Source organism: Choloepus didactylus, chromosome X, assembly GCF_015220235.1.
Source record: "Choloepus didactylus isolate mChoDid1 chromosome X, mChoDid1.pri, whole genome shotgun sequence".
NCBI classification, from domain to species: Eukaryota; Metazoa; Chordata; class Mammalia; order Pilosa; family Megalonychidae; genus Choloepus; species Choloepus didactylus.
In genome coordinates, this window is record NC_051334.1 from 74064437 (window position 1) to 74091302 (window position 26866).

Here is a 26866-nt window from a genome sequence, read left to right on the forward strand (position 1 = left end):
ATCACGTTAGCTTTTTTCCTTAAAGAAAAAAGGCCAATTTCCTCTGGGTTTCTTTTTGGTTGCACAACAGGCCTTTGTGACTCTGATGTCAGCTGTAATGATTAAGTTTGCCTCTTCTCTTTAAGTGTAGCCCCTACCCCTCACTCCACTGCTCATTACCTATGTTTCTGTGTAGTCTTCAAAATGTACCAGGGAACTTCCTTTTCTATGAGATGGGATAGATATATTTATCCTTATTCCTCCTATTAAGTACAACTAAAAACTCTAAACATTATATATAAAACAAACATAAGAAATATGGAGAGAAGGCAAGGGACCCCAAGGTGAGTCTCCCTGGGATTCCTTTTTGTCTCATATATTACAGACTTGGTGCTAGAGATGCTAATGGGCACAGACAAAAATTCCCCAAGAAAAGCTTGATCTCTCTCGTTAAAGTGCAGCATAACAAGATACAAAACCTTTACACAATAATTGCTTTACTCCAGCCAAACATCACAGGAAAAACTGTGGCTTCACCCCCATCAACTTCAGCAAAAGCCAAGTAGGGAACCTAGACTTTCCCTCTCCAAGGCATAACCAAATCCCTGCTCTAGTGGTGTCACAGAAGGCCAAGTAGGGAGATAACACTTTCATCTCTTCTGGCTGTTAATGAGCCCTCCCCCTACCTCACAGTGGTGTCAGTAGAGTGAACTTCCACCACCACCCACCAGTCTCAAGATGTTTCTCCCATCCCCTTCCCTGATGGAATAGTGTCAGAGGAGGAACAAAATCTCCAAACACTTGTGGGGAGTCAAGATTCTCACCATCATCCAGTGGTAACGAGGCCACTTGTAGAGCCAGTGGAGACCCAGAACTCCCATCTCCACCCAGCAGTAATGAGGAACCTCTCCACCTTGAGTGTCAATGGAGGCTGCTGGGGATTGAATCATGTCCCCCACAAAAGGCATGTTCAACTCCCAACCCCTGGTCCTGTAGGTGTGAACCCATTTGTAAAAAGGACCTTTGAAGATGTTATTGGTTAAAGTGTGCTCAAAGTGAATGAGGTTGGACCTTAATCCTATAAGGCAGAAGTCCTATAAGCAAAGGAAATTGGACACAGAAAAAGAAGCCATGGGAAAAGCAAGAAACCAGAAGTCATGGAACCTGGAGGAGAAAGAAGACATCACCATGTACACTGCCATGTGACACAAAAGGCAAAGGATTTTAAAGGAGATTTTAAAAACACAATCATGAAAATGTGCCAATGAACAATTATGAATGTATTCCAAACAAGCAAACAAACAAACAAACAAAAAAACAGAATACCTAAGCAAAGAAATAGAAGTTCTCAGCAAAAAACTGGAGAAGATATAAAGAAAAACCAAATGGAAAATTCAGAACTGAGAACTACAATAACCAACATAAAAACCTCAGTGGATGAGCTCAACAGCAGAATGGAGAGAACACAGGAAAGGATCAGTGAACTTAAAGACAGAACAATAAAATTTATCCAATCTGAAAAACAGAGACAAAATAGACTGAAAAATATGAATAGAGCCTCAGGGAGCTGTGGAAATATAACAAAAGATCTAAGCTTTGTGTCATCAGAGCCCAAGGAGGAGAAGAGAAAGAGGGTGGGACTGAAAAAAAAACACTTGAAGAAATTATGGCTGAAAACTTACCTAAATTGGCAAAAAACCCATATAGATTAATGAAGTTGCATGAGCCACAAACAGTATATACCCAAAGAAATCCACCCTAAGATATATTATAGTCAAACTTCTGAAAACTGAAGACAAAGAAAAAATGTTGAAAGCAACCAGGGAAAAAATGGCACTTTACAAATAGGGGAAGACAAATTTGAATGGCAGTGGATTTCTCATCAGAAACCATGGGGGCCAGACAGTAGTGACGCAATATATTTCAAGTACTGAAAGAAAATATATCAAACCAGAATGCTATAACCAGTGAAAATATTCCTCAGGAATGAAGGAGAAATCACGATATTTTCAGATGAAGGAAAACTAAGAATTTGTCACCAGGAGACCTACCTTAAAAGAATGGCTAAAGGAAGTTCTCTAAACAGAAAGGAAATGATAAAAGAAGGAATCTTGGGATATCAGTGTTCTGGTTTGCCAATGCTGTCATTATGCAAAATATCAGAAATGGATAGGCTTTTATAAAGGGGGTTTATTTGGTTAAAAATTTACAGTTCTATGGCCATAAAATGTCCAAACTAAGGCATCAACAAGAAGATATCTCACTGAAGAATGGCCAATGGCATCTGGAACACCTCTGTCAGCTGGGAAGGCACGTGGCTGGTGTCTGCTGGTCCTGGGTTGTGTTTCAAAATGGCGTTCTCCAAAATGTCTCCTTTTAGCTGCTTTTGGGGCATTTTGTCCTGTCTTAGCTTCTCTGGAGCAAACTCTGGGCTGGCATCTTAAAGCATCAGCAAGTGTCTCTCCCAGCTGCTCACTATGAAAGCTTTCTTTAAAGGACTCCAAAACTAATCAAGACCTACCATGAATGGGCAGGGTCAAATTTCCATGGAAACATTCAATCAAGAGGTCACACCCTAATCAAAAAGATTAATCAATCTGCCCCCACAAGATTGCATTAAAGAATATAGCTTTTTCTGGGGGACATAATATACACAAACTGGCACAATCAGGAAGGAAGAAAGTAAACGGTAGGCAAAAGTATGGGTAAATACAATAGGCTTCCCTTTTCCTCTTGAGTTTTCTAAATTATGTTTGAAGGTTGAAGCAAAAATTGTATTATTGTGTGATGTGGTTCTAAATGTACGTAGAGGAAATATTTAGGGAAATTATAAGTGAGAGAAGGTAAAGGGATGTTAAGAGAGGTAAGGTTTCTATACTTCATTTGAACTGGTAACATGATGACAGCAGTAGACTGTGATAAGTTTTGTGTGTGTGTATAGTAAAACCTAGAGCAATTACTAAAAAAAACCTATACAAAGAGTTACACTCAAAAACATTACAGATAAACCAAAATGGTATTCTAAAAAATGTTCTAGTAACCCAAAGGAAGGCAGGGGAAAGAAAACAGAGAAATGAAAAGCAGAGAGAATAACAACCACCACCAACAACCACCACAAAAATGAAAGAAAATAAAAGAAATGGTAGCCAATTAAAAGATTGGTAGAGAGAATAAAAAAAAAATACTGTCCATATGCTGTCTACAAGAAACTCACTTCATATATGACATTATAGGCAAGTTGAAAATAAAAGGATGAGAAAGGTATATCATGTAAACATTAATCAGAGGAAATTAGAAGATGTTATATTTATATCAGATAAAGAAGACTTCAGTGAAAAGAAAATTACTAGAGACAGAGAGGGACATTATATAATGATAAAAAGGTCAATCCATTAAGGATACATAGCAATCACAAATGAGTATGCATCAAGCAATAAAGATGCAAAATATGTGAAGCAGAAACCAATAGAACTGAAAGGAGAAATAGATAAATTCACAGTTATAATTGGAGACTACAACATTCCTTGCTCAACAATTAACAGTACAATTAGAAAATCAGCAAGGATATACAATAACTCAGAAACACCACCAAACAGTGGGATCTAATTAACATTTATAGAATATTCTACCCAAGAATAGCAGAATACACATTCTTTTAAGTGTCCATGGAACATATACCAATAAAGACCATATTCTGGGCCATAAAATGAACCTCAAAAATTTAAATCATTGAAATTATACAGGGTGTGTTCTCTGACCACAATGGAATAAAATTAGAATTCAGTAACAGAAAGATCACAGAAAAATCTGCAACACTTGGAAACTAAACAACACATTACTAAGTAATCCATGGGTCAGAGACCAAGTTTAAAGGGAAATTTAAAAAATACATTGAACTGAATGAAAATGAAAACACAATAGAGTAAAATTTATGAAAGCAGCTAAAATGGTGCTGAGAGGGAAATTTATAGCACTAAATGCAGACACTAGAAAAGAGGAACAGTCTCAAATCAATAATCTAAGATTCCACCTCAAGAACCTGGGAAAGGAAGCACAAACTAAACCCAAAGCCAGTGGAAGGAAATAAATAATAATGAAGAGCAGAAGTCAATGAAATTAAAAACAGAAAAAAACAGAGAAAATCAACAAAACAAAGTGCTGGTTCTTTGAAAAGATGAATACAACTGACAACCTCTAGAAGGATTGACAAAGAAAAAAGAGAGAGAAGATACAAATTATCAGTATCAGGAATAAAACAGGGATATCACTATAGACCCTGGAAACATCAGAAGAACAATAAGGGAATACTATGAACAATTCTACATACATGAATTTTACAATTTAGACAAAATGGACCACTTCCTTAAAAAACACAAATGACTACCAAAACAACTATTTAACTGGTAGGAATGGTCTAAATCGACCACTTTGAAATTCTGGAGTCCAGGGGAACACTGTGCAGCATCTAGGGAAGAGCAGGAGGAAGAGTCCGGTAAATTGCAATAAAGACCAGTGAGTTTCACCCTCCCTGCAGCAGCTACCATCCTTTTTTCCCAGCCTTGTGGCAGGCAGCAGTGGGAACTGGAGCTCCAGCTCTTGGCTCAGCTTGCTGGTACCAGGGTGGGACATAAAGACCTAGACTTTCAAACTCCAGGGATGTGTGGTCTGATCACAGGCCTCTACCTTTGATCAGCTACTTCAGATGGCTAGGGTCCCATTCTGAGGGTGGACACCGTTCCAACACCCCTGGGGCAAAGGCAGCAGAGGAATCTTAAAGGCAGTAACCTTCCTCAAAACTATGGAAAACACTTAAAGGGCTGTATTAACCAGGCAAGTGCTGAATTAAGAAAACCCAGCTTCAATGGCCATGGAAGAGGCTCCTGGTGCCCTTACTGGTCCCTCTGCCATCCCCTATAAAAAAACGGTGGAGCCAGCTTGCACTCCCATTGTGGGTCCCTGGCTCTGTTCCAGAGGGTGCCAAGTGGCCACTGTGTGCACACTAGAGTGCATGTATGTCAGTGCCAACTATCAGGTGGAAGCCTGAGAGACTGAGCCGGGCTACCTGTCTGGGGCTTGACCTCCCAGAGTTTGTCCTGAGGGCAGAGAAGTGGCTTGCAGACAGGTGGGACATGGTGAGAAACAATTAAGTTGAAACAGCCTGGGGCAAAGGACTACCTGCATTAAGCCACTCAAAAGAGCACCCAGGAGGGGGTGGAGATCTGTTCCAAAAGGAGAGGAGGGGGCTTTCACTCAGACTCCTGTGGTTGGATTGTTTTGATTAGCTCCTGGCATTCAAGAATATCTCTGTCCTATCACTAACTGGATACAAACATAAGGGACAGCACAGGGACTAAATTCCCAGAGTTAACACTTTAAAAAAATATTAAAATGTATAGTATGTAACAAAAGATTGCAAAACAAAAAAAGAAATAGGAAATGATGGCCCATCCAATGGAATAAGAAAAAAAATCAGGAAACCATCAACCAACAGGAGCAGACATTGGACTTACCAGAGACTTTAAAATAGTGATCCTCAGTATGCTCAAGGAGTTAAAGGAAAACATGGAGAAAGAACTAAAGGATATGAGGAAAACAATGAAAGAACAATATGGGAATCTCTCCAGTAGAAATACTGGAGCTGAAGAACACAGTAACTGAAAAGTTCCCTAGAAGGTTTCAACAGCAAATTGGAGGTGGCAGAAGAAAGAATCAGTGAACTCAAAGACAAGACAATTGAAATGATTCAGGCCGAGGAGCAGAAAGATAAAAGATAAAATAAAAAAGAATGAACAGAGCCTAAGAGACCTGTGGGACACAATCAAGCATACTGATTACACATTATGGGCATCCCAGAATAAGAAGAAAGAGAAAAGGGGGTAGAAGAAATATTCCAAGAAATAATGGCAGAAAAACTTCCCAAATTTAATGAAAGACCTGAATATGCACATTCAAGCATCTCAGTGAACCCCAAACAGGATAAATCCAAAGAGAACCATGCTCAGATATATAGTAATCAAATTTCCAATGCCAAGGACAAGAAGAGATTTCTGAAAGCTGCAAGAAAAAGGCAATGAATTATGTAGATGGGAATTCCAATAAGATTAAAGTGCTGATTTCTCACCAGAAACCATGAAGGTAAGAAGGCAGTGGTACAGAATATTGAAGTGTTGAAAGACAACAATTGTCAACCAAGAATTTTATATCCAGCAAGACTTTCTTTCAAAATGAGGGAGATTAAGACATTCCCAGAAAAACAGAAGCTGAGGGAAATTTTCACCACTAGAACTGCCCTACAAGCAATGCTAAAAGAAGTTCTTCAGACTGAAAAGAAAGGACACTAGAGAGTGGATCAAAGCATCATAAAGAAATAAAGACCTATACATGTTATCTTAAAAGGATTTAAAATAACTTATTTTTTCATTAAAAAAAGAAAGACCTCCAGTAAAGGTAACTCTATGAGTAGTTATAATTGCCAGTACTATTGTATTATTTGCTATGTAACGCCACTTCTTGCTTCACATAGGTGCTAAAATGCAAATGCATAAAAAGTATGATAAATTGATGGTTGTGGACATACAATGTACAAAGATATAATTTGTAACAAGTACAAAACAAAGATGAAGGGACAGAGGGGTATGGGAACAGTGTATGTGTATGTTATTGAAGATAAGGTGGTATTAAATCAAATAGGATTGTTATAGATTTAAGATATTAAAGTTTAACCCCATGGTAATCACAAAGAAAATATGTAAAAAATATATTCAGAAAGAAATGAGAAGGGTCTCAAAATGGTACAATACAAAAAGCCAAATAAATACAGAAGTAGGCATTAACAGAAGAATTGAGGGTCAAAAAAGTATAGGACTTACAAACAAAAGTAGGAAAATGGCAAAAGAAAGCCCTGCATTATAAGTAGTTACTTTAAATGTAACATGGATTAAACTCCCCTGTCAATAGGCAGAGCTTGGCAGAATGGATAAAAAAGCATGACCCAACTATATGCTGCCTGTAAGAGAGTCACTTTAATTCAAAGACATAGGCAGGTTGAAAGTGAAAGGATAGGAAAAAATACACCAGGCAAGTGCTAACCAAAAGAGAGCTGGCACAGGTATGCTAATATCAGATAGAATAGATTAAAATGTTCTTCAGTCTGAAGGACTTCCTTTAGCATTTCTTGTAGGGCAGGTCTAGTGGTGAAAATTTCCCTCAGCTTTTGTTTTTCTGGGAAAACAAAATAGACTTCAAATCAAAAACTGTTACAAGGGACAAAGAAGGTCACTATACTCTGATAAAGGGGTCAATTCAATGAGAAGACACAGAAATCATAAATTTATATGTACTAACAGATCCCCAAAATATATGAAGCAAATATTGACAGATTTGAAGTGAAAAACAGATGGTTCTACAGTAATTGTAGGAGATTTCAAAACACCACTTTCAATAATAGATAGAACATCTAGACAGAAGATCTATAAGGAAACAGAAGACTTGAACAATAGTCTAAACCACCTAGACACCTAACAGACATATATAGAATGCTTCACCCAACAGCAGCAGAATACACAGCTTTCTCAAGTGCTCATGGATCGTTCTCCAGGATAGACCACATGTTAGGTCACAAAACAAGTCTCAATAAATTAAAAAATATGAAATCATACACTATATCTTCTCCAACCACAACGGAATGAAGCTAGAAATCAGTAACAGGGGGAGAAGTGGAAAATTAACAAATAGGTGGAAATTAAACAATGTACTCTTAGAAACCTATGTGTCAAAGAAGAAATCACAAGAAAATTAGGAAATATCTTGAGATGAATGAAAATGAAAACACAACATACAAAAACTTATGGGACACAGCAAAGGCAGTGCTCAGGGAAATTTACAGCTCTAAATGCTTACACTAAAGAAGAAAGATCTCAAATCAGAGACCTTACTCAAAACTATAGTATCTAGAAAAAGAAGAAGAAAGTAAACCCAAGGTGAGCCAGAGAAAAGAAATAACAAAAATTAGAGTGGAGATAAATGAGGTAGACAATTAAAAATAAAAAAGAAAGACTCACAAAACAGAAAGTTGGTTCTTTGAAAAAATCAATAAAATTGACAAACCTTTAGCTAGACTGACAAAGAAAAAGAGAGAGGACACAAATAACTAAAATCAGAAATGAAAAGGGGGATATTATTAAAGACCCCACAGAAATAAAAAGGGCTATAAAACGATAACCATGTATGCTAATAAATTGGATAACCTAGATGAAATGAACAACTTCCTGGAAACACACAAACTACCTTCACTGACTCAAGAAGAAATAGAAAAAAAATCTCAACAAACCAATAACTAGCAAAGAGATTGAATCAGTCATTACAAATTTCTCAACAAAGAAAAGCCCAGGACCAGATGGCTTCACATGTGAATTTTACCAAACATACCAAGAAGAATTAACATCTGTCTTGTTCAAAGTCTTCCCCAAAATTGAAGAGGGAACACTCCCTAACTCATTCCATGAGGCCAACATCACCCCCATACCAAAGCCAGATAAAGATACCACAAGAAAAGAATACTACAGACCAGTATCCCTTTTGAATATAGATGCAAAAACCCTCAACAAAATACTAGGAAAGTGAATCCAAGAGCACATGAAAAGAATTACACATCATTACCAAGTGGGATTCATCCCAGGTATACAAGGGTGGGTCAATATAAGAAAATCAATAAATTTAATATACCACATTAACAGAACAAATGGGAAAAAGACACATGATCATTTCAACTGATATAGAAAATGCATTTGACAAAATCCAGCAGCACCCTTCTTGATAAAACACTTAGAAAACTAGGAATTGAAGGAAACTTCCTCAATATGATAAAGGGCATCCATGAGAAACCCATAGCTAACACCATAAGGAATGGTAAAAGACTGAAAGCTTTCCCTCTTAGATCAGGAACAAGACAAGGATGTCCACTGTCACCACTGTTATTCAACATTTTACTGGAATTTCTAGCTAGGGCAATTAGGTAAGAGAAACAAATAAAAGGCATACAAATTGGAAAGGGAGAAGTAAAACTTTCTTTGTTTGCAGATGACCTGATCCTATAAATAGAAGAGCCTGAAAAATCCATAACAAAGTTACCAGAACTAATAAACAAATTCAGCAAAGCGGTGGAGTACACAAAACTCAATAAGGTTCCTATATACTAGTAATGAGCAATCTGAAGAAGAAATCAAGAAAAAAATCCATTTACAATAGCACCTAAAAGAATGACCTATCTAAGAATAAATCTAACCAAGGATGCAAAGGACTTGTACACATAAGACATTGCTAAAAGAACTCAAAGAAGACCTAAGTAAATGGAAAGACATTCTGTGTTCATTGACTGGAAGCCTAAATATTGTAAAGATGTCAATTCTACCCAAAGCAATTTACAGAGTCAATGTAATTTGATCAAAATTCCAACAGTCTTCTTGGCAGAAATGGAAAAGCCAATCATCAAATTTATTGGGAAGGGTAAAGGGCCCTGAATAGCCAGTCCCATCTTGAAAAAGAAGAATTAAGTTGGAGGAATCACACGTCCTAATCTTAAAATATATTATAAAGCCATAGTACTCAAAACAGCATGGTACTGGCAAAAGGACAGATATATAGACCAATGGAATTGAACTGAGAGTTCAGAAATCAACCCTCACATTTATAGCCTACTGATTTTTGAAAAGGGTGCTAAGTCCATTCAATTGGGAAGGAACAGTCTCTTCAACAAATGGTGCTTGGAAAAGTGGATGCAAAAGATGAAGGTTGATCCCTACCCTCACACCATATACTACAATCAACTCAAAATGGATCACAGGCTTAAATAAGAACCAAAACTATAGAACTCCTAGGAGAAAATATAGGGAAGCATCTTCAGGACGTTGTATTAGGCAATGGTTTTTTTGCTCAAGCAACAAAAGAAAAAACAGATAAATGGGACCGTGTTATCTATGTGCATCAAGGGTCTTTATCATGAAAGTAAAAAGACGACCCACTCAATGGGTGAAAATATTTGGAAACCACATATCTGACAAGGTTTTAATACCCAGAATATATAAAGAAATCCTACAATTCAAAAATAAAAAGACAAACAAACCATTTAAAAAATGGGCAAAAGACTCGAATAGACATTTCTCCAAAGAATATATACAAATGGCCAAAAAGCACATGAAAATATGCTCAACATCACTAGCTGTTCTGGAAATGCAAATCAAAACAACAATGAGATACCATTTCATACTCGATTGGCTACTATTAAAAATGGAAAATTATAAGTGCTGGAGAGGATGTGGAGAAACAGGAACACTCATTTATTGTTGGTGGGGATGTATAATGGTGCTGCCACTGTGGAAGACACTTTGGTGATTCCTCAGAAACTTAAGTATAGAAGTACTATGTGACCTAGCAATTCCACTTCTAGATATCTATTAAAAGCATAGAAAGCAAGGACTCAAACAGATATTTGCACACTGATGTTCATAGCAGTATTATCCACAATTGTCAAAAGATGAAAGCAACCCAAGTGTTTATCAACTGATGAATGGATAAATTAAATATGGTATATACATAAAATTGAATATTATTCAGCTATAAAAAGGAATGAAATTCTGATCCATGCACCAACACAGATGAAATTTGAAAATATCATTCTGAGTGAAATAAGCCATATGCAAAAGGACAAATATTGTATGATCTAACTGATATGAAATAATTAGAATAAGGAAATTCATAGTCAGGATCTATAATATAGGTTACCAGGGGATGGGATGGAGGTAGGGAATGGGGAATTAATGCTTAAATTTTACAGAGCTTGTATTTGGGTTGATCGTAAAGTTTTGGTAATGGATGGTGATGATGGTAGAACAACATTGTGAACATGATTAACAATACTAAATTATATATGTGTATGTGGTTCAAAGGGGAATTTTAGGTTGTATATATGTTACTAGAATAAAAATTTAAAAAAACCCACAACACAGTGTATCCTATTGTAAACAATGGACTATAGTCAATAGTACAATTATAAAAATGTTCTTTCATGAATTGATTAAATGTACCACACTAATGCAAGGTGTTAATAATAGTGTGGTATATGGGATCTTGTATTTTATCAATGATTTTTCTTTTAACCTTCAACTTCTCTAATTAAAACAAAACAAATAAAACATAAAAGTATACATCTTTTAGAAAAAAATATAGGAGAAAATCTCTGGGATCTAGGGCTAGGCAAAGTGTTCTCAGACTTGATACCAAAAGCACAATTCAGAAAAGGGAAAATTGATAAATTTGACTTCATCAGTATTTAAAAATTTAGTCTATTAGTGTCTTTGTTAAGAGGATGAAAAGCTACAGTCTGGGAGAAAATATTTGCAAACCACATATCTGACTAGCATTTGGAATATATAAAGAACTCTCAAAACTAAACAGTAAAGAAAACAATCCAATTAGAAAAATGGGCAAAAGACATGAACAGTCCTTTTACCAAAGCAAATATACAGGTGGCAAATAAGCACATGAAAAGATGTTCAACACTATTAGCCATTAAGGAAATGCAAATAAAAAACCACAATGAGATATCACTACCCTCTTATCAGAATGGCTAAAATAAATAGTGACAACACCAAATGCTAACAAGGGTAAGGAGATACTAGATCATTCAGATACTGCCAGTGGGGATGTAAAATGGTAGACATACCATGGAAAACAGTTTTGCAGGTTCTTTAAAAATTAACTTGCAATTGCCATACAAGCCAGCATTTATTCTAGAGAAATAAAAAAACCTGCATACAAATGTTTATGGCAGTTTTCTGCATAATAGTCCCAAACTGGAAACAACCGAGATGTCCTTCAATAGGTGAATGGTTAAGCAAACTGTGGTGCATTTGCTCTATGGACTACTATACTACACAGCAATAAAAAGAGATCAAATATTGATACACACAATAACCTGATGAATCTTGAGAATTATGCTGAGTGAAAAAAGCCAATCTTGAAAGGTTACATACTGTGTGATTCAATTTATGTAACATTCTTGAAACAATAAAATAATAGAAATTGAGAACAAATTAGTGGTTACCAGGGCTTAAAGCAGGGTGTGGGGGCAGCCAAGAGAGTGGATGTCTCTATGATAGGGCAACAAGAGGAATCCTTGTGGTGATGGAAATGTTCTGTGGCTTGACTAATAATATTAACATCCTGATTATGATATTGTACTACAATTTTGCAAGATGTTACCACTGGGGGACACTGAGTAAAGGATGCACTGAATTTCTCTGTGTGATGGTTAGGTTTATGTGTCAACTTGGCTAGGTGATCATGCCCAGGTGTCTGGTCAAGCAAGCACTGGCCTAATGGTTACTGCAAGCACATTTGTGGCTGGTTAATAAAACAGAAGGCTGGTTATTAAATCATCAGTCAAATGACTGCATCTGTGGCTGATTACATCAATGAAGGGCATGTCTTCCGCAATGAGAGCATTCAATCAGCTGGATTTAATCCAATCAGTTGAAGATTTTTAAGAGAGAAGAGAGAGAACCTTCATTTCTACTTCAGTTAGCCAGCATCTCCTGAGGAGTTCATCAAACACTTTCATCAGAGTTGCCAGTTCGCTGCCTGCCCTATGGAATTTAGATTCGTGCATCCCCATAGTTGTGTGAGACACTTTTATAAAATCTTATATTCTGTAAGAAATATAACTATATCTCTTGTTGGTTCTGTTTCCCTAGAGAACCCTAAATAATACACTCTGTATTATTTCTTAAATTGCTTGTGAATCTACAATTATCTCAAAATGAAATTTTACTTAATGGAACAATCCACTCTCAAATCCATTCTTAAAAATAATCTAGAATATGAACCTACTTTAGAGTACATAAGATTGCCTAGTATATAAGCTTGCCTGTTGAAGAGTGTGAGTCATACCCCCTGCCTTTCATTTGAACTGATATTTACTAGCTGTAGCAGGCAGAGAAGATGTGTATTATTGTGTAAAGAGACCTGCAATTGAGGTTAGAAGATCTGGGTTCTAGTCTGCCTCTGGATTCATTAGCCATATGACCTTAGGCAAACTGGTAACTTAACCTTTTTGAATCTTAATTTGCTCATCTGTAAAACAAGGATAATAATACCAGCGCTGTCTATACTTCATAGAATTGCTGTGGGGGATCATATGAAATAATGGATATAAGAGTTCCCTGTAAACTATAATTCACTATAATATGAGGCATGAGGCATTATATTCATGCAACAGCCATTTTGCCAGTGTGTGGAATTGATAAAGATTATCTGCTCAATAAATAATGAACGAGTGACTGGTCAATAGAAAAGTCAGATAAAGGCAGAATTTTCTCCCAAGTACATAAAACAAAGGAGATGAGTAGCAACATATACTTATCTGAAGAGCCAAGAGAGTCATTAAATTAATCTCTGCATAAAAAGCTAACTATCTGATAATGTTTTAGGGGATGAGCAATAGTGAATGGGGAATTCATCATAAAAACAGAAAAGCATTATGCCCTCAACAGGTTAACACAAGAGAGATAACTGTAATGTATTAGACAGTAAAAGTGGCAAAAACAAAATGCTCAGAGAAGTTTTGGCTTATTACAGAAAGCACAGGAATTGCTCAATTTTGAGTTACAATACAATCTAATCTTAGTTTGTATTAGTGACTCTTGCAAACGCAACTAAAGGTCAGATGAGGCTCAAAGCTTAGAAACGGAATTTTCTCTTCAACCCAAAAGAAAGTAATATGTATCCCAAAGGGGAGGAATGTAGACCCGGCATCGTGGGATGGAGAACATCTTCTTGACCAAAAGGGGAATGTGAAAGGAAATGAAATAAGCTTCAGTGGCAGAGAGATTCCAAAAGGAGCCGAGAGGTCACTCTGGTGGGCACTCTTACGCACACTTTAGACAACCTTTTTTAGGTTCTAAAGAATTGGGGTAGCTGGTGGTGGATACCTGAAACTATTAAACTACAACCCAGAACCCATGAATCTCGAAGACAGTTGTATAAAAATGTAGCTTATGAGGGGTGACAGTGGGATTGGGAATGCCATAAGGACCAAACTCCACTTTGTCTAGTTTATGGATGGATGTGTAGAAAAGTAGGGGAAGGAAACAAACAGACAAAGGTACCCAGTGTTCTTTTTTACTTCAATTGCTCTTTTTCACTCTAATTATTATTCTTGTTATTTTTGTGTGTGTGCTAATGAAGGTGTCAGGGATTGATTTAGGTGATGAATGTACAACTATGTAATGGTACTGTAAACAATCGAAAGTACAATTTGTTTTGTATGACTGCATGGTATGTGAATATATCTCAATAAAATGATGATAAAAAAAAAATATGTATCCCAAAGGCCCAATACTGCTTTTTTAAAGCTTAAGTTCACACAGATTATAATTATATAGCTCCAGGAGAATTCAAGGCTTCTATAGGTCATTGCTACTTTGTACCATGTTGTCACCCTGCTGTCTTGTTCCACCACCTATTCTGCTTTGCAAATATTTCCGTATAAAGAAGCAGTTGAGCCCAGAGCAGAATCAGGATTCTTAGATACTAACATGGGCTCAAATAATGACTTTTATGTGACTTTAAGCAAGCCATTTAACTGTCTTAATATTTTACAGCTACCTTTTAATAACACGACCTTATATATGTATGGGCTGTTAAAGCTTACAACATGTATATTATTTCAATTAAGCCTTACAATCCCAGGGTGAGAAAGTCAGAGCAGGTATTATTCCCATTTTACAGTTGAGAAAACTGAAGTCAAACAGCAGAGGAGTTGTATCTGTATGCAAAAACAAACAAAAAACCACTTAGACCCTAACATCACACCATACACAAAAATTATCTCAAAATGGATCACAGACTTAAATGTAAGAGATAAAAGTATAAAACTTCTACAGTAAAACAGAGGAGAAAATCTTCATGAACTTGGGTTAGACAAAGATTTCTTAGATGTGACACCAAAAGTATGACCCATAAAAAAAATGAATAAATTTGATTTCATCAAAAATTGAAACATCAGCTCTTCAAATGATGCCATTAAGCAAAGGAAAACACAAGTCAGAGACTGGGAGAAAATATCTACATATCATATACCTGATAAAGAACTTGTATCCAGAATATATAAATAACTCTTACAATTTAATAATAAGACAAACATCCCAATTATAAAAATGGCAAAAGAATTGAATAGACAATTTTCCCAAAGAAGATATACAAATGGTCAATAAGCACATGAAAAAATGATCAACCTCATCAGCCATCAAGGAAATGCAAATCCAAACCACAATGAGCTACCACTCCACACCCACTAGGATGGCTATAACAAAAAAGATGGACAATAACAAGCATTGGCAAGGATGTAGTGAAATTGGTATCCTCATGTATTGTTGGCAGGAATGTAAAATGGTGCATCCGCTTTGGGAAAAATTTTGCAGCTCCTCAAAAAGTTAAACACAGAGTTACCATATGACTCAGCAATTACACTTCTAGATATATACCCAAGGGAATTGAAAACATGTCCACACTAAAAACCTGTACACAAATATTCAGAGCAGCATTATTAACAATAGCCAAAATGTTAGAAACAACCCAAATGTCCATCAACTGAGGAATGGATAAACAAAATGTGGTATATCCAAACAATGGAACATAGTCAGCAATAAAAGGAACAAAATACTGTAACATGCCACAACATGGATGAGCCTCAAAAACATGTTAAACGAAAGAAGCAAGGCACAAGAGACCACAAGTTGTATGATTCCATTTATGTTAAGTGTCCAAAAAAAGAAAATCTATAGAGATAGAAAGCAGATCAGGGGTTGCCTGGGGCTGAAGGTGGGAGCAGGCAAGAGGAAACCTTGGGGTGACAGAAATGTTCTAAACCTGTATTGTGGTGATGATTGCACAACTCTATAAATTTATTAAAAATCTTTTAATTGTACACATGCAATAGGTGAATTTTATGGTATGTAAATTATACTTCAATAAAGCTGTTTTAAAAATCACTGAATAAATCTGCACTGAAAAGAAAAACAACCAGCAGGGGAGGAACTAAAATATAGGTCTTCAGTGTTCCTACTACTTTATCACCTGCCTCTGAGTAATGGCAGAAATAACAAGCTCTTTCATAAGTTAATACAATCACAGGGGAAATAACAACTCTACTAGGCATTAAAAATACAAAATTCAAAATTCTAGGTGGCACTGCTATTTTTTTTTTAATCTTCATTTTATTGAGATATATTCATATACCACGCAGTCATACAAAACAAATCGTACTTTCGATTGTTCACAGTACCATTACATAGTTGTACATTCATCACCCAAATCAATCCCTGACACCTTCATTAGCACACACACAAGAATAACAAGAATAATATTTAGAGTGAAAAAGAGCAATTGAAGTAAAAAAGAACACTGGGTACCTTTGTCTGTTTGTTTCCTTCCCCTATTTTTCTACTCATCCAACCATAAACTAGACGAAGTGGAGTGTGGTCCTTATGGCTTTCCCAATCCCCTTGTCACCCCTCATAAGCTACATTTTAATACAACTGTCTTCGAGATTCATGGGTTCTGGGTTGTAGTTTGATAGTTTCAGGTATCCACCACCAGCTACCCCAATTCTTTAGAACCTAAAAAGGGTTGTCTAAAGTGTGCGTAAGAGTGCCCACCAGAGTGACCTCTCGGCTCCTTTTGGATTCTCTCTGCCACTGAAGCTTATTTCATTTCCTTTCACATCCCCCTTTTGGTCAAGAAGATGTTCTCCGTCCCACGATGCCAGCTCTACATTCCTCCCCGGGAGTCATATTCCACGTTGCCAGGGAGATCCACTCCCCTGGGTGTCTGATCCCACGTAGGGGGGAGGGCAGTGATTTCACCTTTCAAGTTGGCTTAGCTAGAGAGACAGGGCCACATCTGAGCAACAAAGAGGCATTCGGGAGGAGGCTCTTAGGCACAACCATAGTGAGTCTTGTGGGGTCCAATTGGTGTACCAAGCTTGCGTGTGTAGTTGGTGTTGCCTGCCCTGTATATGGGGCGTGTTTCTGGGCAGTCAGGGAGGGGGGGGTGGCTCTAAGAATCAAATCTCCCTGGTGATCCTAGAGTTTTAAAGCTGCTGCAATAGTCTAATCCTTCAGTTCAGTCCTGCCACAGTTTGTCTCTGCCACTGACCCACAAGTCCTTGGTATTGGCGTATGGCTCCTGAGACTTGCAAGTGGGCCCATCTTCCAGGCCGTGCACCCTGGGTCCTCTGTTGAGGGATGACTGTGCTATGACACAGGTGAGTGCCGTCCCCCCAGGGCAGTTCTGGGCTGCTGGGCTGTGTAGGGAGACTCCCAGTCTGCTGAAATGATGGCTGAATGGGGCTTTGTTAATTCACACTGCTCTACCTTCCCAACTCTGGGACAATCAGCTGAGGTTGCAGGGAAGGCTAATGTCCACGCCCAGTTTTGTGGCGTGTGCCTGTTATTTGAAGCACTTCCATCACACTGGGTTGTCTGGGGCAGTTCTGGGCTATGGGGCTGGCGATAGGCAGGAGTGTTTCCTGTCCACCAGGATGATGGCTGTGAGCGGACACCCCCCTTTTCTTGGGAAGTTGTGGTGTTTAGTGAATTTTCTCAGCCATTGGATTATTGCGTTTTGTCTCAGAGCTCTCCTAGTTCTGCTCTTGACTTTACCTGCCCAAATAGCAAGTCTTTGAAGCTTTCTGTATTGGGCTTCTTAGAGTAATTGTTTTAGAAAAAGAAAAAAGGATTAAAAAACAAACAAACAAACAAACAAACAAAAAAAAAAACGGGCCCTCCTCAGAGATCTAATGGGTTATTGAAATGCTAAGAGACAAAGCAACCAGGGCCATTAAGGAAAGGTCCACAGGGCAGAGAGATCAGCTTTTCTTCAGGATTTGCATATGCGCCTCAGGGCCCTTCCCCTTTCTATGTTCACCAGAACTCCAAAAATCCTCCGCTTTTATTTTGGAGTTTTTCGTGTTGTTTTTTTTCTATGCCTGTCTCCTCTCTGCTGGGCTGGCTGCTCTCAGATTCTCTGGTGTCTGGTCTCAGTCTATCTATGGTTGGAGTTTGAATCAGTAGAATGAGTTTCCGATAAGGGCTGCCACTGCAGTTCTCCCTTCTCCTTCCCAGAGCTGACAGCCCCTCCTCCGCCGGGACTGAGCCTGGCAGGGAGGGGCGCAGGTCCCCTGGCCGCAAAAACTTACAGATTTCGCTGATCTCAGCAGTTCCACGTTTTCATGAGTGTTGTATGAAGTATGCCCAAAGTCAGATTGCTCTGTGGTGTCCAGTCCATGCAGTTCCTGGCTTTCTACCTACTTTCCTGGAGGAGTAACTAAAACATACAGCTCACCAGTCTGCCATCTTGCCCCGGCACTGCTATTTTTAACAAATTCATAGCATACTTCTGTTAGAAAATTTCTACTTTTAATATTTACATTTCACAAACCCAGGGAAATTTTGTAGTATATAACTACATTGCAATATGAATTTTTACTGTAAAATGTATCAGAAAGCATTGCTCTATGTAATTTCTAATACACAAGACAGTTCAGTTCTTTAAAATTAGGTGAAATTTTAATATCAGTGTTTGACTTACTGAGTGGCTAACAAGGTTCAGAGTGTCTTCAAAATAGCCCCAAACTTCTTCCAAGGGACAGAGCTCAGGATCTGATGCCTCATCTGGCACTAATAGGTTAATCAAGTTGTGCATACATTTGCTGGAAATCAAAAAGAGAAAACTCACTTCATAAAGAAAGAGATCATTGGCTTTACAGCTAAGAAAAAAATCCGGATCTCATCCCAGACTAAGAGCCTCAAAACACTTCTGCTCTTCCTTCAATTCTAACTGGCATACAACCTCAGGAGACAGATATTTGGAGCTTTTATCATACCTATGGCTGTCTTTCAATCTTTTTTTTTTCAGTCTTGCCCAAAGGAGTTGTGGCTGGTTCCATTTACAGGCACTGTTAAGCTATAGTTACATCCTCAAATGGGCATGAGTATTTGGATTTTTTTTTTTTAATCATCATTTTATTGAGATATATTCACATACCACGCAGTCATACAAAACAAATTGTACTTTCGATTGTTTACAGTACCATTACATAGTTGTACATTCATCACCTAAATCAATCCCTGACACCTTCATTAGCACACACACAAAAATAACAAGAATAATAATTAGAGTGAAAAAGAGCAATTGAAGTAAAAAAGAACACTGGGTACCTTTGTCTGTTTGTTTCCTTCCCCTACTTTTCTACACATCCATCCATAAACTAGACAAAGTGGAGTTTGGTCCTTATGGCATTCCCAATCCCACTGTCACCCCTCATAAGCTACATTTTTATACAACTGTCTTTGAGATTCATGGGTTCTGGGTTGTAGTTTAATAGTTTCAGGTATCCACCACCAGCTACCCCAATTCTTTAGAACCTAAAAAAGGTTGTCTAAAGTGTGCGTAAGAGTGCCCACCAGAGTGATCTCTCGGCTCGTTTTGGAATCTCTCTGCCACTGAAGCTTATTTCATTTCCTTTCACATCCCCCTTTTGGTCAAGAAGATGTTCTCCATCCCACGATGCCGGGTCTACATTCCTCCCCGGGAGTCATATTCCACGTTGCCAGGGAGATTCACTCCCCTGGGTGTCTGATCCCATGTAGGGGGGAGGGCAGTGATTTCACCTTTCAAGTTGGCTTAGCCAGAGAGAGAGGGCCACATCTGAGCAACAAAGAGGCATTCAGGAGGAGACTCTTAGGCACAAATACAGGGAGGCCTAGCCTCTCCTTTGCAGCAACCGTCTTCCCAAGGGTAAAACTTATGGTAGAGGGCTCAACCCATCAAACCACCAGTCCCCTATGTCTGTGGTGATGTTAGCAACCATGGAGGTGGGGTAGGCGAATACCCCTGCATTCTCCACAGGCTCCTCAAGGGGGCACTACATCTTTTTTTTTTTTTTTCCCTGTTTGTCTTTTTTCTTTTTTTAACTTTCCCTTCTTTTTTTTTTTTTTTTTTAATCATCATTTTATTGAGATATATTCACATACCACGCAGTCATAGAAAACAGATTGTACTTTCGATTGTTTACAGTACCATTACATAGTTGTACATTCATCACCTAAATCAATCCCTGACACCTTCATTAGCACACACACAAAAATAACAAGAATAATAATTAGAGTGAAAAAGAGCAATTGAAGTAAAAAAGAACACTAGGTACCTTTGTCTGTTTGTTTGTTTCCCCTACTTTTCTACACATCCATCCATAAACTAGACAAAGTGGAATTTGGTCCTTATGGCATTCCCAATCCCACTGTCACCCCTCATAAGCTACATTTTTATACAACTGTCTTTGAGATTCATGGGTTCTGGGTTGTAGTTTAATAGTTCAGGTATCCACCACCAGCTACCCCAATTCTTTAGAACCTAAAAAAGGTTGTCTAAAGTGTGCGTAAGAGTGCCCACCAGAGTGATCTCTCGGCTCATTTTGGAATCTCTCTGCCACTGAAGCTTATTTCATTTCCTTCACATCCCCCTTTTGGTCAAGAAGATGTTCTCCATCCCACGATGCCGGGTCTACATTCCTCCCCGGGAGTCATATTCCACGTTGCCAGGGAGATTCACTTCCCTGGGTGCCTGATCCCACGTAGGGGGGAGGGCAGTGATTTCACCTTTCAAGTTGGCTTAGCCAGAGAGAGAGGGCCACATCTGAGCAACAAAGAGGCATTCAGGAGGAGACTCTTAGGCACAAATACAGGGAGGCCTAGCCTCTCCTTTGCAGCAACCGTCTTCCCAAGGGTAAAACTTATGGTAGAGGGCTCAACCCATCAAACCACCAGTCCCCTATGTCTGTGGTCATGTTAGCAACCATGGAGGTGGGGTAGGCGAATACCCCTGCATTCTCCACAGGCTCCTCAAGGGGGCACTACATTTTTTTTTTTTCCTTGTTTGTCTTTTTTCTTTCTTTTTTTTTTTTTTTTAACTTTCCCTTCTTTTTTCAAATCAACTGTATGAAAAAAAAAGTTAAAAAGAAAACAAACATACAATAAAAAAACATTTCAAAGAGACCATAGCAAGGGAGTAAGAAAAAGACAACTAACCTAAGATAACTGCTTAACTTCCAACATGTTCCTACTTTACCCCAAGAAAGTTACATAATATAGCAACATTTCAGTGAACTTGTTCCTACTACATCCATCAGAAATTAACAGACCATAGTCATTTCTGGGCATCCCCAGAACGTTAAATAGCTTATCTGTTCTTCTTGGATTATTGTTCCCCCTTCCTTAATTGCTCTCTACTGCTAGTTCCCCTACATTCTACATTATAAACCATTTGTTTTACATTTTTCAAAGTTCACATTAGTGGTAGCATATAATATTTCTCTTTTTGTGCCTGGCTTATTTCGCTCAGCATTATGTCTTCAAGGTTCATCCATGTTGTCATATGTTTCACCAGATTGCTCCTTCTTACTGCCGCGTAGTATTCCATCGTGTGTATATACCACATTTTATTTATCCACTCATCTGTTGAAGGACATTTGGGTTGTTTACATCTCTTGGCAATTGTGAATAATGCTGCTATGAACATTGGCGTGCAGATATCTGTTCGTGTCACTGCTTTCCGATCTTCTGGGTATATACCGAGAAGTGCAATCGCTGGATCGAATGGTAACGCTATATCTAGTTTTCTAAGGAACTGCCAGACTGACTTCCAGAGTGGCTGAACCATTATACAGTCCCACCAACAATGAATAAGAGTTCCAATTTCTCCACATCTCCTCCAGCATTTGTAGTTTCCTGTTTGTTTAATGGCAGCCATTCTAACCGGTGTTAGATGGTATCTCATTGTGGTCTTAATTTGCATCTCTCTAATAGCTAGTGAAGCTGAACATTTTTTCATGTGTTTCTTGGCCATTTGTATTTCCTCTTCAGAGAACTGTCTTTTCATATCTTTGCCCATTTTATAATTGGGCTGTCTGTACTATTGTCATTGAGTTGTAGGATTTCTTTGTATATGCAAGATATCAGTCTTTTGTCAGATACATGGTTTCCAAAAATTTTTTCCCATTGAGTTGGCTGCCTCTTTACCTTTTTGAGAAATTCCTTTGAGGTGCAGAAACTTCTAAGCTTGAGGAGTTCCCATTTATCTATTTTCTCTTTTGTTGCTTGTGCTTTGGGTGTAAAGTCTAGGAAGTGGCCTCCTAATACAAGGTCTTGAAGATGTTTTCCTACATTATCTTCTAGGAGTTTAATGGTACTTTCTTTGATATTGAGATCTTTGGTCCATTTTGAGTTAATTTTTGTGTAGGGGGTGAGGTAGGGGTCCTCTTTCATTCTTTTGGATATGGATATCCAATTCTCCCAGCCCCATTTGTTGAAAAGACCATTATGGCTCAGTTCGGTGACTTTGGGGGCCTTATCAAAGATCAGTCGGCCATAGATCTGAGGGTCTATCTCTGAATTCTCAATTCGATTCCATTGATCTATATGTCTATCTTTGTGCCAGTACCATGCTGTTTTGGCAACTGTGGCTTTATAATAAGCTTCAAAGTCAGGGAGTGTAAGTCCTCCCACTTCGTTTTTCTTTTTTAGAGTGTCTTTAGCAATTCGAGGCATCTTCCCTTTCCAAATAAATTTGATAACTAGCTTTTCCAAGTCTGCAAAGTAGGTTGTTGGAATTTTGATTGGGATTGCATTGAATCTGTAGATGAGTTTGGGTAGAATTGACATCTTAATGACATTTAGTCTTCCTATCCATGAACATGGAATATTTTTCCATCTTTTAAGGTCCCCTTCTATTTCTTTTAGTAGAGTTATGTAGTTTTCTTTGTATAGGTCTTTTACATCTTTGGTTAAGTTTATTCCTAGGTACTTGATTTTTTTAGTTGCTATTGAAAATGGTATCTTTTTCTTGAGTGTCTCTTCAGTTTGTTCATTTCTAGCATATAGAAACATTACTGACTTATGTGCATTAACCTTGTATCCCGCTACTTTGCTAAATTTGTTTATTAGCTCTAGTAGCTGTATCGTCGATTTCTCAGGGTTTTCTAGATATAAGATCATATCGTTTGCAAACAATGACAGTTTTACTTCTTCTTTTCCAATTTGGATGCCTTTTATTTCTTTGTCTTGCCGGATTGCCCTGGCTAGCACTTCCAGCACAATGTTGAATAACAGTGGTGACAGCGGGCTTCCTTGTCTTGTTCCTGATCTTAGAGGGAAGGCTTTCAGTCTCTCACCATTGAGTACTATGCTGGCTGTGGGTTTTTCATATATGCTCTTTATCATGTTGAGGAAGTTTCCTTCAATTCCTACCTTTTGAAGTGTTTTTATCAAAAAGGGATGTTGGATTTTGTCAAATGCTTTTTCAGCATCTATTGAGATGATCAATTCATTTTTCCCTTTTGACTTGTTAATGTGTTGTAATACATTGATTGATTTTCTTATGTTGAACCATCCTTGCATGCCTGGAATGAACCCCACTTGGTCATGGTGTATGATTTTTTTAATGTGTCTTTGGATTCGATTTGCAAGTATTTTGTTGAGGATTTTTGCATCTATATTCATTAGGGAGATTGGCCGGTAGTTTTCCTTTTTTGTAACATCTTTGCCTGGTTTTGGTATTAGATTGATGTTAGCTTCATAAAATGAGTTAGGTAGTGTTCCATTTTCTTCAATGTTTTGAAAGAGTTTGAGTAAGATTGGTGTCAGTTCTTTCTGGAAAGTTTGGTAGAATTCCCCTGTGAAGCCATCTGGCCCTGGGCATTTATTTGTGGGAAGATTTTTGATGACTGATTGGATCTCTTTGCTTGTGATGGGTTGGTTGAGGTCTTCTATTTCTTCTCTGGTCAGTCTAGGTTGTTCATATGTTTCCAGGAAATTGTCCATTTCCTCTACATTATCCAGTTTGTTGCCATACAGTTGTTCATAGTATCCTCTTATAATTTTTTTAATTTCTTCAGGATCTGCAGTTATGTCACCTTTTTCATTCATTATTTTGTTTATATGGGTCTTCTATCTTTTTGATTTTGTCAGTCTAGCTAGGGGCTTGTCAATCTTGCTGATCTTCTCAAAGAACCAACTTTTGGTGATATTTATCCTCTCTATTGTTTTTTTTGTTCTCTATGTCATTTATTTCTGCTTTAATCCTTGTTATTTCTTTCTTGTACTTGGTTTAGGATTGGTTTGCTGTTCATTTTCTAGCTTCTTCAGTTGATCCATTAGTTCTTTGATTTTGGCTCTTTCTTCCTTTTTAATATATGCGTTTAGTGCTATAAATTTCCCCCTTAGCACTGCTTTTGCTGCATCCCATAGGTTTTGGTATGTTGTGTTCTCATTTTCATTCGTCTCTATATATTTAGCAATTTCTCTTGCTATTTCTTCTTTAACCCACTGATTATTTAGGAGTGTGTTCTTTAACCTCCAGGTATTTGTGAATTTTCTAAGTCTCTGATGGTTATTGACTTCTAATTGTATTCCATTGTGGTCAGAGAATGTGCTTTGAATAATTTCAATCTTTTTAAATTTATTGAGGCTTGTTTTATGTCCCAGCATATGATCTATTCTGGAGAAAGTTCCGTGAGCACTAGATAAGTATGTGTATCCTGGTGATTTGGGATGTAATGTCCTGTATATGTCTGTTAAATCTAATTCATTTATCAGATTGTTTAGGTTTTCAATTTCCTTATTGGTCTTCTGTCTGGTTGATCTATCTATAGGAGAGAGTGATGTGTTGAAGTCTCCCACAATTATTGTGGAAACATCAATTGCTTCCTTTAGTTTTGCCAGTGTTTCTCTCATGTATTTTGTGGCACCTTGATTGGGTGCATAGACATTTACGATTGTTATTTCTTCTTGCTGAATTGCCCCTTTTATTAGTATGTAGTGGCCTTCTTTGTCTCTCAAAACATCCCTGCATTTGAAGTCTATTTTATCTGAGATTAATATTGCTACACCTGCTTTCTTTTGGCTGTAGCTTGCATGAAATATTTTTTTGCATCCTTTCACTTTCAGTTTCTTTGTGTCCCTGTGTCTAAGATGAGTCTCTTGTATGCAACATATTGATGGTTCATTTTTTTTGATCCATTCTGCGAATCTATATCTTTTAATTGGGGAGTTTAATCCATTTACATTCAACGTTAAAACCGTGAAGGCATTTCTTGAATCGGCCATCTTATCCTTTGGATTATGTTTGCCATATTTTTCCCTCTCTCTATTAATATCCTTTATTGTACCCATACCGAATCTCTTTAGTACTGAACCTTTCTCCAAGTCTCTCTGTCCTGTCTTTGTTTCTCTGTCTGTAGGGCTCCCTTTAGTATCTCCAGTAGGGCAGGTCTCTTGTTAGCAAATTCTCTCAGCATTTGTTGTCTGTGAAAAATTTAAGCTCTCCCTCAAATTTGAAGGAGAGCTTTGCTGGATAAAGTATTCTTGGTTGGAAATTTTTCTCACTCAGAATTTTAAATATATCGTGCCACTGCCTTCTTGCCTCCATGGTGGCTGCTGAGTAGTCACTACTTAGTCTTATGCTGTTTCCTTTGTATGTGGTGAATTGCTTTTCTCTTGCTGCTTTCAGAACTTGCTCCTTCTCTTCTATGTTTGACAGTGTGATCAGTATATGTCTCGGAGTGGGTTTTTTTGGATTTATTCTATTTGGAGTTCGCTGAGCATTTATGATTTGTGTATTTATGTTGTTTAGAAGATTTGGGAAGTTTTCCCCAACAATTTCTTTGAATACTCTTCCTAGACCTTTACCCTTTTCTTCCCCTTCTGGGACACCAATGAGTCTTATATTTGGACGTTTCATATTATCTATCATATCCCTGAGGTCCATTTCGAGTTTTTCAATTTTTTTCCCCATTCTTTCTTTTATGCTTTCATTTTCCATTCTGTCATCTTCCAGGTCACTGATTCGTTGTTCAACTTCCTCTAGTCTTGCACTATGAGTGTCCAGAATCTTTTTAATTTGGTCAACAGTTTCTTTAATTTCCATAAGATCATCCATTTTTTTATTTAGTCTTGCAATGTCTTCTTTATGCTCTTCTAGGGTCTTCTTGATTTCCTTCATATCCCGTACTATGGTCTCATTGTTCATCTTTAGTTCTTTGAGTAGCTGCTCTAGGTGCTGTGTCTCTTCTGGTCTTTTGATTTGGGTGCTTGGGCTTGGGTTATCCATATCGTCTGGTTTTTTCATATGCTTTATAATTTTCTGTTGTTTTTGGCCTCGTGGCATTTGCTGAACTTGATAGGGTTCTTTTAGGGTTTGTAGACCTATTGAAGTCCTTATCTCTAATTTATCAGATCTATAGCTTCGTGGAGTACACTTTCTCTAACTAACCAGCAGGTGGCGTCCACGAGCCACCTGTTCTCCACAAGCCAGATCTCCCCTGCTTAGCCTTTTTGGTGAGTGGGGGAGTGAGTCTTGTGGGGCCCAATTGGTGTACCAAGCTTGCGTGTGTAGTTGGTGTTGCCTGCCCTGTATGTGGGGCGTGTTTCTGGGCAGTCGGGGAGGGGGGTGGCCGTAACAATCAAATCTCCCTGATGATCCTAGAGTTTTAAAGCTGCTGCAATAGTCTAATCCTTCAGTTCAGTCCTGCCACAGTTTGTCTCTGCCACTGACCCACAAGTCTTTGGTATTGGCGTATGGCTCCTGAGACTTGCAAGTGGGCCCCTCTTCCAGGCTGTGCACCCCGGGTCCTCTGTTGAGGGATGACTGTGCTATGTCACAGGTGAGTGCCGTCCCCCCAGGGCAGTTCTGGGCTGCTGGGCTGTGTAGGGAGGCTCCCAGTCTGCTCAAATGATGGCTGAATGGGGCTTTGTTAATTCACACTGCTCCACCTTCC

At 38.1% G+C, this 26866-nt stretch overlaps 1 protein-coding gene across 1 annotated transcript in view; it reads right to left on the minus strand.

Moving 5' to 3' along the window:
- TEX11 (testis expressed 11) overlaps nucleotides 1-26866 on the minus strand; it is a 508239-nt gene that overhangs the window by 11380 nt on the left and 469993 nt on the right. Inside the window, exon 27 of the mRNA XM_037820830.1 lies at nucleotides 18625-18745. Coding sequence (XP_037676758.1) covers nucleotides 18625-18745 — 121 coding nt within the window. The remainder of the gene's footprint in view (nucleotides 1-18624; nucleotides 18746-26866) is intronic.